The following is a 16,714-nucleotide window of genomic DNA, read 5'->3' as shown; positions in this document are numbered from 1 at the left end:
CCCCCACCCCCACACTCGCCGCCAGCATTGTTGTCTATGTCCACGGTTAGGCATACATGCATATAAGTTCCGTGGTTTACCTCCCCCCCACCCCCGTCCCCTCTTCTGAGCTTTGTCAGTCAGTACCCTACTTCTATGTTCTATGTCTCTAGGTCTTTTTGGTTCATCAACTTGTTTTGTTCATTATATTACTTTTAAAAAAGATTTTCCCCAAAGCATCACTGAATTACTGAATCTTTTATGTGAGAAAAATAGACATTCCTATTTAATGGGACTCGAGTTCTTCCTTTGGTCGCACACATATGCCACTGAAAGCTTCATTAAGTAGAGCTGCTAACCCAGGGACAACAGTCTTCAAGGTCCCATGGCTCACTGTGCAGATGGTGTCCAGGTGCTGTCCAAGTGACTTTACGCAGTTCACTGATGATGGAATGAGGAAAGGACAAAGCAAGATGGTTTTTCTTTCCCTTTTGCTTTTACTTCTTTTTAATGAATAGGATGTATTTGGTCATACTTAATTGGAATTCAGCAAAAATATTTATTTCTCTTCATTTCTTAGACAAAATATTACATTTTTCCTCTCCAGATTTCAACTAGTTTTTGTTTTCAAATTAAATGAGCTACATTTCTCTTTATTGAGAAATGATGTGATAACAGTCTGTTTTTACATTCCATAGCTAATTTTTTTTTTTTGGTATGGGGAAAGTTTTCATTTATGTGAAAATTTTATCTGTACATACTCTCCAAATAGGATTAAATTATGGGTGAAAAAAACACTAATCCCTCAGCCCCCCCTAAAAAAAAAACCCTCTTTTAATTTTTTTTTCTTTATTAATTAGGGAGAGAGGAAGGGAGAGAGAGAGAGATAGAATCATCAAGGAGAGAGAACATTGATTGGCCGCCTCCTACCTGCCCCCCATCTGGGGATCAGGCCCACAACGTGAACATGTGTCCTGACTGGAAATCGAACTGGCAGCTTCTTGGTACATGGGTCGATGCTCAACCACTGAGCTACACCGGCCGGGCAAAACCCTATTATCTTTTAAAATGCCTCCTTGTTACAATCTTTCCATGAGGTTGAGGTTAAGTATTGTATTTAAAGAGGTGTTGGGATACTTTATACCGGGCTTGTACATTTCCTACACTTTCCCATTCCAACCCAAATGTAAGTCCCTACAACTGGACGCACATTGGCCTCCAGTGGACATATTTAAATTACAGATGACAACATCTATGGTGTGACATTCTCAAAAAAGCTAAACTCTATTACTCCTTTAGTCAGTTAAATTCAACAAACATTTCTACTATAGGCAGGTTCTGGGCTAGGCTTTCAGATTAAAACAAATTTGCGTAGGAAATTTGATGTTGGCCCTGGCCGGTTGCTCAGTGGTTAGAGCGTCGGCCTGCAGTCCAGATAGACCCAGGTTCGGTTCCCGCTAGGTGTGCGTACCTTGGTTGCAGTTTGTCCCCGGCCCTGGTTGGTTGTGCAGGTAGCAGCCAATTGATATGTCTCTTTCACGTCGATGTTTCTCTCTGTCTCTCTCTTCCTCTCTCTCCTTTCCACTCTGTCTGAACAAAAAAATGGGAAAAAATGTCCTCATGTGAGGATTAAAAAAAAAGAAAGAAATTTGATCTTGGATGGCAGATAGGACATTGTTGAGTGCAGTGATTAAAAGAAAAAAGTGGCCAACTTGCCTCTGCTCTGCTTTTATATTTATTTTGTCACAGTGGCAGGAATGTTGAGGAAAATCTGTTTAATTTTCTACTTTTTTTTAAAAATTATAAAATAATCTATTTTTTTTTCTGGTTATAGCCCTTCCTTTGTAGTATGCCAAACCTATAAATGCTAAAACTTGTTTTTAGGCCCAGACATTTGTTATTCCAAATGAGTAAGACCATCTGTGCATCTTAACCAAGAACTCTCTAAATTAATACATGTGAATATTTTTTTCTAGGCATAATGATAGCAGGTTTGATATACTCCATATAAACATATGATATTGGATAATACAGAAACTGCATGTATGTGTGTCCACATATAGTTTACACATTACCAATATACATGCTGAGAGCAACTGTTTGAGAACAATTAGTTTTATTGGTTTATTCTCAGTGAAGCATGTTCTTCTGTTGCACTGGGCATTAAAATGGTATTTTCTCTTGTACCTTACCTAACAAATACTTATCTGGTGAAATTGAAAATGTGGGGATTAAAGCCCTGGCCGGTTTGGCTCAGCGGTTAGAGCGGCGGCCTGTGGTCCTGAGAGACCCGGGTTCGGTTCCCGCTAAGGGCGCGTATCTCGGTTGCAGTTTGTCCCCGGCCCTGGTCGGTCGTGCGGGTGGCAGCCACTCGATGTGTCCCTTTCACATCGATGTTTCTCTCTCTCTCTCTCTCTGTTCCTCTCTCTCCCTCCTGCTCTACCTGAACAAAAAAAGGAAAAATGTCCTCGGGTGAGGATAAAAAAAAAAAAAAAAAAAAATGAATTTCAAAATAATATATAAGTTACTGTTGGGGATGAGAGTTGTTATACATTTTATTTCCTTTTTTTGAGCACTTCCTTATCTAGGTCATGACAAAACAAATGCAATGTACTGGCCACTTGTTGGGGTGGCCCTTGAACACTTCACTTACTGGCTAACTCTTGGGTGTATTTTGAAATAAGCACATTGCTATAAATAGATGATGGGTGAACAGGTCACCGAAAGGAGAAGAAAAAAATTAAATTTGGGCATTTGAAATATTTTCACTTTTTCTTAATGGAGTAAAATAATTAAATGCAATTACAACAAACTAAAAGTAAAACTAAAACACAGACTCCCTTAGATAATTCTTAAACCTCATGGAATTTCAGAATATCTTTTTATCATAAATGAAATGCCTGTTGAAAACTACATTATAGTGCTACAAACAGCGGAATAGGTCCCTCTATTTCAATCGAACTTGAAGAGACATTTTAATTAAGAGGCACATGAAAATTTCCATGAATATTTGATTCATTTAGACATATGTTTTAAGACAAATGGAAGGAAAAGTATGGATTTTTGAAATAATCCATGTAACTTATACTAAGGTCATCCTTTTGCAAGCTGGCAAATAGCTATTTGATTATGAATCTCCTGCTTAGCAACAACTATAGAACAACTAAGTAAAATTTCCTGCTGAGATGCTAAGACAAAGTTTGGAGTTAACATCATTAGATATTCCATCAGTGCTGGACATGGTCATGATACAAGACTCATGCTCTGTGGCCCCACATATTTACTGATAAAATAGGATAATGTTATTTATTTCCTACGATGCTTGTAAGAAGTAAACACATAATGCATACAAATCTTTTGTAATGGAGCCTGGCAGAAAGCAAACCCCTCCATCAGTCTGAACTGGTCTGGTGGTAGTGGTGGGTTTTTGCTGTTATATGACAGGATTGCTACTTCCTGTGTATTTTTTCTGGCTAAGAAACATCATTACAAAGAAAGCCCACTGTGTACTTCAAACTACAACGTAAAGAAATATGAAGATGTGCAAAGGATCCCCAATCTGCTTTGATCTCTTTGACTTTGCTGCTCCATTAATTACTTTAAAATTATTTTTTTTTATTTTTTTTCTTTATTGATTTTAGAGAGAGAGGAAGTGAGACAGAGATAGATAGAAACATTGATAAGAGAGAACATTGATTGGCCACCTCCTGCATGCCCCCCACTGGGGATTAGGCCCACAACCTGGGCATGTGTCCTGACCAGGAACTGAACCAGCAACCTCTTGGTGCATGGATCGATGCTCAACCACTGAGCCACACTAGCTAGACTCTATTAATTACTTTAAAACACTGACCAATCATCTACCAAGTGCTATGTTAGCTGTTACCCTTGTTACAACATGTATATTGTACAACTGCATTATTCTAATAACAACATTGTGATTCATAAAAACATGAATATGAGCAGCTACTATTTATGCGAGCACTTACTTTGGGCCAGGCCCTGTTTCTAACACTTTAATTAAAATATGATGTATTCTTTACAATAACCAAAATGTCATAGGTATTATTTTACATTTTTACAGATAAATCTGAGCCTCTGCAAGGTTGCAGGACTTGGGCAGGTTGCAGGGTTGAATGGTTGCTGGAATTCTCTCTGAGATCTGACTTGAGAACCGATTGTTAGTCCTCACTTGTCATTCCTAAGAAGAGAAGAGAAAACCAAGCTCCGATCCAAACGAGTCATTCATGTTCTCTCAAGGAGAGTCATAACAGAGTCCGGATCTCTATTTGGGTCTTTGACTCTAATAACAGTGCTCATTTCGCCACTCTGCATACTCTCATAGTTAAGGGATGAAAAGCCTTGATGGAGGCATGTTAATTAGTTAAATTAAATCGAGGTCCTAATTAACATTTCTGAATGGAAACACTCTTATAACAACAACAACAACAACAACAACCCATCTGAGTGGCAAGTGATCTACTCATTTCTTTCCTGTGGGAAGAGCCGTATCTGTCAGCTACCAGTTGTTCAGTAGCATATGTACCAACCTCAGGTAGACATAATCCTTGAGGCATGTCTGTATGTACCTAAGATGCAGTAAACATTCTCTTTACTAACGGGTTCATGTCTCGATATAGCTCAGAACAGAGAACGAGCAATGTCCTCAACCGGAAAAAGTGCCAGAAAAACAGAGGGAACAGGAGGGCTTCTTTTTCCTCTGCCCCAAAGCACATAGATTGAGGGTTGGGGGAGGGAGGGACTCAAGGATTAATGGATGTGACAGTCCTTTTCTTTTTAGGTGTCCTTTTAGGAATTAAGAAACTGAGACATAGTGAGGTTAGGCAAATTGACTTAGGTAATCGCTTTGTGGTTAGACTAAGTCAATATCCAGAAAATCAAACTTCTATTCTTTGGCCCGTTTATATCCCCTGCCTTCTTAGGATCACTATCAAGATCAAATAAAATACTCAATGACTGTCTATTTCATATTTTAAGCCTGAAAGACAAACTTATTACTCCTATTTTTCCACATTTAAGTGTGAGGGACATTTAAAAAATTCTAACAAACGTTGGGGGAAAGGGAAGAGATCATCATAGCAGTGTGTGGAAATTATATGGCAACCAAAACAAAACAAGCGCCTACCCCCTCCTCCAAAACAGCAAATGGCAAATGAATGACAGCAAACCTAAGGCCTCCCTTATACACAGGTGAGCAAAAGTATGTGTACAGTTGTTCATATGGAAAAAGACATACAGATTATTAACCCAAAAGAATGTCACAATGCAACTGTAAACCTACTATTCCCCACCCCTGTATGTCCGTCTGTTTGGGACACATAAGCTCATAAAGAAGGAAAGTGAAATTTAACATTTTGTATTATTCTTTAAAAAAATTAATATTCCAAAAAATATCTGGATTCCATAACAGATCCAAATTGGCATACAACAATATGTCATCACTAACTGTTAAGATGCTAGAATGTGTAGAAATTTGTTGAAAGTTTCAACTATTAAATAAATTGCAATTTTTGATATAAATAAGAAAATATATATGTGAATAACCATAAATAACTGAGAAACATTATAATAGAAAGAAGCAAAAAAGAGCTTACATGAGAACTTTTAGATTTGGAGTGCTTACTGGCTACTCCTTATTATTATAATTGAACTGTGTTCAGGTCATTTTAAGATAAATCTAACTTTAGAAAGGTAGGGTGATTATGAAATCTGGGTCACCTGAAGTAATGCTGTAGCGCTGAGAGCTATCTACCTGCCCATTTAAAAAAAAAAAATTGTGCTTCTCCTCAAGCTAGTTCTTCTAGGAAAATGACTTGGCCTCTGGAGAATTCTATCTCAGATGTTTTTCACTCTAAAACTAAGTTACACCCTACGAAATGAGTTTGAAAGTGAAGTTTTCCAATACATAGGCCAGCTTCCCTCTTATAACTGAATCTGCACAGGAGTTCTCCCTTTTCCTAGAGAAATAGGCTGAAAATAGTAGCTAGGTTATGATATTGGTCCATAGTACCACATTCCATCGTATTTTAACTATATTTATAAATATTGTTATTAATAGTAGTCTGTCATCTGGAAATGAGATTTTTAAAAAATAAAGGAAGAATTGTATTCAACTCTCACCAAACCTTTCTTGTGCATCTCCTCTGTGCCAGGTGCACTGCTCTTGGTGCTGGACTAGAGTAGGCAGGGCGCCTGCTTACACAAAGCATAGAGTCTGGTAAAGATTAATTTTCTTTTTGGGGGTTGGGGTGGGGCAGAGGTACAGTACATGGCTAACATAAGTAATAGGATGAAGGGAATCCCTGTTTTTCCTCTCCATGTCCCTGACCCCCCAACACCAGGACACCTGGTTCACTGGTGGCATTAGAAATCATTCACTGACACCCCCACCTAGACTGGCCCTCACCCCACATCCTTCAGCTTTCAGGTAGCTGACTGGGACTCATGGGGCAGTACACCTGCCCTTACACTCACGTGTTCATGTCAGAAACACCCAATTCCATTGCTGTGGTTTATTGCGCATAACATGTGTTAGCAGCATTGATCAGCATTATCATCCTTATCACTTGGGTCAGGAAATACTTATTCCTGACTGATATCTTTGTCAAAATATATTTATTAAAATATAAATCACAAGTAAAAATGAAAAATACTTTGGGGTAGCTTGAACATTATTATGAGAGGTTATAAAAGATGGAAATCATCCGTGGAAAGTATTTTCTCCACTTCTAAAGATGCTGAAAGAAAGGCAATTTTAAAGCAATTTTCCCAAGGCTTAATAGCTCTTTTTTTTTTTTTTTTCCCCAAGGAAGTATACTTAAGATTTAATCTAATTCCTTCTTGTTATTGCTTAAGTTCATTTTCTCGTATGTTGTCAATAGATGCTTATTAACATATTTGTTCAAAGAATAAGGGATATGATATTCTTTATCATAATCTTTCCTCAAGATAAAGGTAAATTGAAACACTAGGACTAGCATTTGAAATATGTGACTTATTTAGTTGGCACAAATCAAATATAACATACCAATTATATGAGTGTTCTTAATTTCTTAATGTTTCCTTATAATGGATTCATTTAGAACAAATATCTCTGTATCTACTTAGAAAAGAGATGATAATATTTGTTATTGTGCAGTTTGAGTTAGCTGATAATCTTACCGTGTACCAGGCATTGGATTGATTGCCTTTATGTGGATTTTCTCACTTATGTGCATTTCTTCTTTAATCATTATAACCATCCTATGAGGTATTGTCTCCCTATGAGGGAGAAAAAGGAGGCTTAGAGATCATTCAGTTGGGTAATGCTGGAGCTGCAGTTTGAATGTAGGGAGTCCACTACCAGAACATGCATTCGTAATCACTCTGAAAAATAAATATCCATTAACCAATCATATCAGGAAACTCATCAGTCACACTAACTGTTGCCTCAATTGGCCTTGGGTTTGGAAGAATTAACTGCTGTGTTGACCTGCTTAACTTTATAGCACTAATCAGACTGAGGGTTTTGTTTTTTTTTTTTTACTTTTTCTATTATATAAATGTATTTTTTTATACATGGATAAATGAGTTTAGAACTTGACAGTATTGGCTGCTGTGAAATTTCAAGTGCCCTCTTAAAAGAATTTAGATAATTATCTGGACACAGATAACTAATGTATCCTTATGTCTGTATGACCTACATTTTTTGGAAATGTAATTATCCATGATAAGTGTTTTGTAGAGAAAGGGTATGAATCTGTCTTTATTCTTTATGTCAAAATAGTGACACCTTTATTAAGGTAATGTGATGGCAGATGCATGATACTGTGAGACCTGCCAGTGGATGTGTCCAGTGTGCTATTTGGAGTCTAAAAAAAGCCCTAAGACCAGCCATCAGAGCCAGCCACTGTTTTAGATGAAGTGCCTTGGGAATGGAGCGTACAGGACTAACTTGGCTCCACATCTGTGATATTCAAAGTGAAATAGAACACCAGTAACAGGTGGAGTGGATCTAGAGAAAACACCAGGTTCTAGATGGCATAACATCATCCAAGCAGTGATTAACATAGGGCAGGACAAGGGAGAGCTTCTGCATGTTAGCTGTCTGTTATGATTTTTCTGAGAAAATGTAGGATGTTTTCTTCCTCAACTTGTGATTATCTTATAAATAAAATGTGCAGGGTGGAGCAAAAGTAGGTTTTACAGTTGCTTTTATGGAAAATAATACAATAATGAATAAAGAGTAATACAAGAATAAACTCTGTATTTCACGTACTTATTATTGTAAACCTACTTTTGTCCCACCCTGTATATTACTATGGATATAATATAGACCATAGAAGAGATCCTATATTTTAGAGGACTGTTACACAAAAGTATCTAATTTCAAATACTTTAGTCATGAGAGAACTGAAAAACCTCAATACTTATATTTAATAAACAAAGTATAGTAGCCAACTAATGAAAGCTAATGGCTTTTATAAATTCGAGTCTGCACATACTTGAAATAAAAGCTCAGACTTATTCAAATTATTTGAGCTAACTACAGGCAGCATGCGTGTGTGTGCACACATTACTTGAATGACATTAGACTGAAATGGTTATTGTTCAGTGAATTGATATCTGAATGTTACTTGGCTGAAAAAACTGTCTTACACATCAAAAGGCACTAAACGTTTTGTGCCTTTTCATGATCTACTTGCCAGTTACATGAGCTGATGATGACACGTTCTAACTATTAAAATATGAGCCTGGTTTCTCACTGCTATCCTCTGCCTACAGGTTGTATATAAAAATAATGATGTAAGGCTGGAATTATCTCGACTCGCCAAGCAAGGAGACCCTAAGATGAAGATACATGGAGTCGTGGCGTTCAAATGTGAGAATGTTGCAACTTTGGACCCAATCACCTTTGAAACCCCGGAGTCTTTCATCTCTTTGCCTAAATGGAATGCAAAGAAAACAGGCTCCATATCATTTGATTTCCGCACAACAGAGCCAAATGGCCTCATCTTATTTAGCCATGGCAAACCACGACACCAAAAAGATGCCAAACACCCCCAGATGATAAAGGTTGACTTCTTTGCTATTGAGATGCTGGATGGCCACCTCTACCTCCTCCTAGACATGGGGTCAGGTACAATAAAAATCAGAGCCCTGCAGAAGAAGGTGAATGATGGAGAATGGTATCATGTGGACTTCCAGAGAGATGGACGGTCAGGTAATTTATCTCTTTTCTGTGTTATCTGCTGGAGCAGCGCATGCACCCCTCTCTGTTCCTGAGGAATTAAAACCAAGACATATTAAAGATTTTCTGCATTTCTGTCTTTAGGATAAAGGAAATTATTTGTTACTATTTCTGTTTCACATCATATACGAATCAGATGGGCATCAAACCCCAAATGTTCAAATGGCTTCTTAAGTGAATATCTATTAGATAATCAAGTGCCTAATCTTGCTAGAAATGTTATCTTGAATTTATAAATGACAAAATTTAGCGTTTTAACATTACCAATTAGGTCTTATATCACTGGGTTTCTGGAGGTACCCAAAATGACAAATATAAAATATGAAAAAAAAAATTTGCACACAAAATTCTTAGTTTAATACAGCCCACTTTTTATCTAAGTTGAGGCTAGGGTATCACAAACACTTTAATCAATGGAATAGTGTTTCAAGGACACTGGCAAGATGCTGCCTTTCAAACAGCTTTCCTCCCTGGTGAAAGGTGTTTGGGATCCCACCAACGGGGATTCATTACTCTGGAGGGTTTACTGCACCTGTTCTCCTGAAGCTGTATGTGTCAGGGGAAGGAAGGGATTTGTAGGGAAGGCCTAAAGGAATAACATTTCATTACTCTGAAATTTTGGAGTGAATTAGGGAGCATAGGAAGGTTAATAGCATTAGGCTTGGAGGGGTGGGTTAAGAATCATCTCGGCAGAGATCGTAGCATTTGTGAATGGTGAGAGACTATATTTTACTTCATTTACTTTCTTCACTCTGACTCTGTGCTCCCATACTCTGATTGTGTCTCTTCCAAATCAAACTATGCACTTATAATAAAAGACAACTGAATTTAGACCTAGCCACTCTCTTCCTCTCCCTCCCCAACTCTCTCATTTGCACATAAACTATACCATCCACTCTGAATTCTCCACTAGATAGCAGTAGAAACTTGGCCAAGGCATTTGGGGGACTGGGAGCTGAATTTCTTGTTGTGTAAAACATACTTAGCGGACCCAGTTTCACTGCACCCCAGACCCAGTGAAGTGGGATCAACAGTTAAGGGACCTAGGATCCTGTATCTTTGCAAAGCTTTCCAGGGGACTTGATAATCAGCCAAACTTGAGGACCACAGACAATGGGACATTTAGTGCTTCTTTCAGATCCAAGAATCTGTGATTGTCATCCTATTTGAGAAGGCTATGCTGAAGTCCTGGGACAGAACTGTTTTTCTCACAACTCTTCCATAGATTCCCTTGTCACTAGTTTACTCCTCTGCAGTGGAACAATTTCTGATTTCACCATTATTTATGCTTTGTTTTCCTGTTTATCAATCAAGAAGACTGTGTTTACTTTCCTGGAAATCTCTTGTTTTGCCCAATAAAATGAAGAAATGGAATGTATGATAATTAGGAGGGAGCTGGGGGTGAGGGAGAAAAATTGGAGGAAGGTCAGAACCCATTGCCCTGATCCCCAGGTATCACAGAGACTCTTTGTCCTCACTCTCTGGAAACTTGGTCTCTCTACATTGTCGTTTCATTTCCATAAGGAAGTCCACAAGGATGGTTAGTTACCGTTATGTGGAGTGTGTGCCATATCATCGTTTTTTCTTGAAAATCTTAGATAATTGAGAGTAGACAACAAAGTATTTTTCTTGCTGCCCTACTATCCTGATTAGGAAGTGGAGTCCACTTGTTTTTCTGATTTACGCTGAGAAGAGTGTACTGGTGGGAACACAGAAGTATAGCAATATAAGTATAGCCAGAGCCTTCCACTGGCTCCCCTCAGCCTATGTCTACCAGTTAGCAGGGGTAGTTCCTAAGTAATTTGCTACTTAGGAACTTATAAACAGAAGATGTAAAAGCGGATGGGCATACAGACTAATCTTGTGTTTTGGAATACTAACTTGTGAATATTATCATTTGACTTAAAGTGCATCTAGAACAAAATTTTAAAATTGATTTCCGAGAATATGTATGTTTATGGTCAGGCTTTATTGCACAATGAAGCATAACTGATCAGATTAGGTGGACATCTTTTGGAAGATCAGAGAGATGAAGAATACCACACTTCAGATCAGTTGTATTTCATTCACCTACGAATGAGTTATTTTCTAATTATATGAAGAAACACACAATGTCAAAATTTTAGGAAATGCAAAAGAATATAAAAAGGAAAAATAAAACCACCCATTATTTATTTATTTGATAATAATGATTTATACCTGGCTATTTCTTTCCTGGCTTTTAAAAATATATATTTATTTTTTATGTTTTCATTTATTTTTTCAAAGAGAGAGAGAGAGAGAGAGAGAGAAACATTGATGTGAGAGAGAAACATATATCACCTGCCTCCTGTACATCCCCTACTGGGGACCACAACCTGGGCATGTGCTCTGACTGGGAATCAAACCGAGACCTCGCAGTCCAGGAGATGGCGCTCACTCTATGAAGCCACATTGACTAGGCAAAAATCTATTTTTAATTATGGTTGATATACAATATTACATTAGTTTCAGGTGTACAACATTGTGACAAACTTATATACCCTTTCCTGGTTGTGATCACCACATTAAGTCTGGGAACCATCTGACTTCAGTCTTAGGTGGCGATGCAATCTGGTTCCCTCAAGTTCTTCGGATGACCTATTAAAGTAAGGGTCAGATAAGTACCGTGATGTGCAAGCAGAAAAAAATCTACCTTTTCTGTTTAAAGTTCTTTAATTTATTCATATTACAAATAGTTTATTACCTGTCCTGTTTATGCCCTCATTGGAAAAGGTCAAAGCAAAGAATATCTGCTATAATTTACAAAGTTCAATGCAAGAAGGGAAGAAGAAAGAGATGCTTTAAAAGAGAGTTAAGTAAGGAAACAAAACATGAGATTTTTGTTGGAATTGAATGGAAAAATTAAGATACTATGCTTGGTGCTGTTTGCATGGCAAAGTACATTTATGTGATTACAATTTCAGGTTAGTGAACTAGAACAAACACTATAAAAACCAAAGCTTATTCACTAAACTAAGTTTTGCCCTTTACTAAATTGAAAAAAAAAAAAAAAAGATGGCTCATATTATGTTGGCCAAGCTCAAGGGAGTTTAATGTAATTTTAATAACTGCAGCTGTTAATATTTTATATATAGTATTTTAATTAAGTTCTATATTTACACACTACATTGGCTTGGTATAAAGCAGCCTTTAAAAGATTGAATGAATAACTATACTAACTTTCATTTTACTTAAAGGATAACTTTGAGTGAGGCTGGTGAAATACAAAGATGTATAGCTCAGTTAGAACTAAGAATCATAGAATTTCAAGGAATACTTTATTTTCCTCATTTTTCACATCAGTAATATTCAGAGGCTATGTGAAAAGTACTCTTAATATAATGTGGGGATGACATTACCATGACAGGAGGGCAGTGTGGGCTGCTTTCTGACGCGTGAATGATGAAGGTCATCTCTATTGATTTGCCTGGGATACTCCTTAGTATATTTAAAAGCATTTAATGACCCATGTTTTCTCTGTTATTAAAGTAGAAGGAGCCCAGAACTAAGAGTTATTTTTTCTGCTATTGATCATACTAAAGTAAGTGGGAAAAGAGCCATGGCCATCAATTTGATGCTAATAACTTTTTGTGATCTTGGTTGGAGTTAGGGTTAAAACTGTATTTGGTAGATAGACTGTTTTTTTAAATATTTCCCAAACAGTTTATAATGAAATCCATGCATGAGAGGCAATTTCTTATTTATGTTTATACCCACAGATCCTTGTACTTTCTTACACAAAAGCAGTTGCTCAATAAATATTTGTTATAAGAACAAATAAAGAATAAAACACGTGAAAGGCTCAGTAGCAACCCACCCCTAATATTTTTAAATATAGCATCATCCTTATGTTTGAAGGGCAGTAGCATCCTTTTAGTTGTAAATGTGAACTTTTTAAAGGAATTACACTGCTTCCTGAAAGCAGTTTACATACTATACTATAGGATAACAGGTCTTGTCCTTCTTTTAAGGATACAATACCATCCTCCAAGCACAGATATCAAAACAAAACAAACAAACAAACAAAAAAATGCAGTGAAGGAGGTAAATGATTGTTGGGGAATGGTGGTAAGCCTGGCACAACACTGACAAACTTTTATTAGAACAGGGCTGTTATCCCTGCTTGTTCATGAGATCCCCGTGTCATTTAGCAAACATGTAGGTAGAGAGATAATTAATCATGAGGGAAGGTGCTCACTCCTTTTTGGGGACTGGGGTATACAGCTACTGTATATGTGCTAGTGACAAGCAAGATAGTCACCAGGATGCCCATCTTTCTAATGATTGGCTCTCCAGTCCTTTGTTCAATAAAATATTGCTATATGAGCCCTTGTTTGATGAGAAATAGTACCTTCATCTGAATACTTTTCCAGGACTCAATTTCAGAACAATTCGTTGTCTTGGGCTGTATGTCCCTCTTCTATTCTATGACATGGGAAAGAGAGGAGCACTTTAATCCCCACACTTTGACTAATATAGTTTGGCCACAGCTGTTCTCTTTGTACAGTGTAGCTTCTTTCACTGCATGCTTAGTCTACCGCCGGTGACACGGGAGGCTGAGTGGGCTGAGCCGTGAGTGGCATTTGCAGTCCTACACTAGCCTGGCAAAGGAGGAACTATACAAAGGCCAGGTGTGATTTTATAGATCAGAGTGCATGGCTTGAGAGCTGCAAAAGGTGGATGTCCTCCATGGACAGCTTAGCTACTCAGCAGAGTGAAAGCCCTAAGTCATTGGGTTAATAAATGTGGTTGAAGAGGCTCTTTACTCTGCAAACTTTGCAGGGCTTACATGTCCTTACCAGCCCCTCCTTCCTTTCCAGGGTTACCCTTTCTTTCTCTTTTGCTCCCAAACTCAACACCAAACAACTGCCCAGGTATTTAGCTAAAGTTTGAATTTAGTTTAAATTAGGATGAGGTTAATGATTATTTTCTGGGGTATTTATATTGTTTAAATTTGTGTTAAGCTCTTTGGATCAGTCAAGGGTATCCGCTCTAGTATTTTCATAGCCAACTGCCAGTCTTTTTTTTTTTTTTGCAAACCATCATTACCCATTGAAATCAAAGAGAAAACTCATTATTCTTGTCAAAAATCTGCTTGTGTACAGCAGGGTACAGCATATTGTATCAGTGGTTGTTCATGGGAAAGCCTACATTTAACAGCTAAGGAGCCATTGAGATTTGAATTGAAGTCATAGAGTTCCAGTTTAAGAACTAGAAATTACAGTGGGGAAGGCACCAGGCTCTCTCCAGAGCACATAATTAGAGGTTTATAGTAATCACTGTGTGATGTGAATAGCACTTTTTAGCTATCTATTACCAGCACTGATTTCTGTGTATACCCTTCATGAATCACCACTCTTAGACTTTTCTACTTGAACAACCATTAGATGATTTCTCTGTTTAGATCTTGATTTGAGCTTGCCCTCTGACTATAAGCATTCCTCCCAAGCCTCTACTTAGTAGCCTGTTGCATATATTCAAATAATTTTAAGTACATTTATAATACTCTAATTTGTATTCATGTCCATAAACCACTCCCCATTAATGGGAAGCCTGGAATGCTTTGTAAGTAATGTATTAATCATTTGACTATTCTGATGACTCGATGGAGTCAATTTTACATAAAATTCTTATATTAAATTTTATTAAATAGATGCTTGTATTTATGTATTTATTCTGAACATATTTGTGAAGAAAAAAGTCATCTATTGCTTTCCCCTGCTCAGAACATTTTCAATTTTGCACAGTTTTTCCAATCTTTGTTAACACGTACATGTATTTTATATAGTTGCAATTCCAGTATAACCTAATTCTTCAGGCTATTTGTTTAAATGATGTCATAAACTCTTTTTTTTGTTGTTGTTGCTCAAAATATCTAAGTGACAAAACATATTCTCTGGGAGTTATGGAAACAGCATCTGAGAATCAAAGCAGAGCTTTGCAGAAGCACCATAATGAAGCTCCCAGGCTTGTAGGACTCAATGTATTAACTTGTTTATAGAAAAGAAGGTCAGAGACAAATATTGACAGTACTCATCTAAGAACTGCCCGGGGCCTTGGCTGCTTCATCCCCACTGTCGAGACAGTAGACAGGTCTTCTGAATTCATATAAGGAAGGCGTCAGACCTTCCTCGGCTGACATAACTGCATAGTGCCTCACTCGAGCACTCTTCTTGTTCAGAATGCATGTCCCCTGCTCTTTCACATTTCCAGTCTTGTCGTAAGTCTGTTTGCAATTGAAGGACAAAGTAGACCAGGCATATACATATGAGTACAGTCGTCCTTCGCCACTTTGCGCCTCGACTTTTGAGGCTTCACTCTATTGCCATTTTTCAAATACTATACTATACTATACTATACTATACTATACTATACTATACTATACTATACTATACTATACTATATTTGAAAAAAACACAATGGAACGAAGCCACGAAAGTTGAAGCACAAAGTGCAAGGGATGACTGTACAGTAAAGAAAGAATCCTACTTCACGGAAATTCATTTATTGTGGTAGAGTTTGGAACTGACTGACTGCAATAAATGAGGGCCGACAATATTCAGGTTCCTTAACAATTACATTTCCCTTCATAAACGCATACGTAAGCATTGGGTTGTAAGCTGGCATCTCATATTGGAAGAGCTACATAGAAAACATCCCATATCCTGTGAGAGTTAATTTCTCATAGAGACTTAATTATTTGGCATTCTTATTTTATACATAGGTTTTGTGGGCTTGGTATATATCAGCCAAGCCCTGAGAAATGCAAGCTGGCTCTAAATCTACCAAATCTCCCTTCTGGGCCCACCAGGCTAAAGGGCAGCCCTTGGACTATGGCATCAGTTGCAATCTCAGGAAATAGTCAGTCTTCTGACCCTCTCTGTGCAGTCCTGAATGGGACTCAGCCACAGGGACCCTCTCTGTGCAGTGCTGAATGGGAATCAGCCTCAGGGACCCTCTCTGTGCAGTGCTGAATGGGAATCAGCCTCAGGGACCCTCTCTGTGCAGTGCTGAATGGGACTCAGCCACAGGGACCTTCTCTGTGCAGTGCTGAATGGGAACCAGCCTCGGGGACCCTCTCTGTGCAGTGCTGAATGGGAATCAGCCTCAGGGACCCTCTCTGTGCAGTGCTGAATGGGAATCAGCCTCAGGGACCCTCTCTGTGCAGTGCTGAATGGGACTCAGCCACAGGGACCTTCTCTGTGCAGTGCTGAATGGGAACCAGCCTCGGGGACCCTCTCTGTGCAGTGCTGAATGGGACTCAGCCACAGGGACCCTCTCTGTGCAGTGCTGAATGGGAATCAGCTCAGGACCCTCTCTGTGCAGTGCGATGGACTCAAGCCTCGGACCCTTCTGTGCAGTGCTGAATGGGAATCAGCCTCAGGGACCCTCTCTGTGCAGTGCTGAATGGGAATCAGCCTCAGGGACCCTCTCTGTGCAGTGCTGAATGGGACTCAGCCACAG

At 38.3% G+C, this 16,714-nt stretch overlaps 1 protein-coding gene across 15 annotated transcripts in view; it reads left to right on the top strand.

The window, feature by feature from the left end:
- Positions 1-16,714, top strand: part of NRXN1 (neurexin 1) — a 1,071,251-nt gene that overhangs the window by 455,867 nt on the left and 598,670 nt on the right. For all 15 annotated transcript variants that reach the window (XM_036262501.1, XM_036262500.1, XM_036262498.1 and 12 more), the window contains one exon: positions 8,764-9,202. In XM_036262501.1, the coding sequence (XP_036118394.1) occupies positions 8,764-9,202 (439 nt within the window). The remainder of the gene's footprint in view (positions 1-8,763; positions 9,203-16,714) is intronic.

This window comes from Molossus molossus, unplaced genomic scaffold (assembly GCF_014108415.1).
Source record: "Molossus molossus isolate mMolMol1 unplaced genomic scaffold, mMolMol1.p scaffold_m16_p_15, whole genome shotgun sequence".
In the NCBI taxonomy this organism is placed as follows: domain Eukaryota; kingdom Metazoa; phylum Chordata; class Mammalia; order Chiroptera; family Molossidae; genus Molossus; species Molossus molossus.
This window is presented reverse-complemented; position numbering and strand designations above follow the sequence as displayed.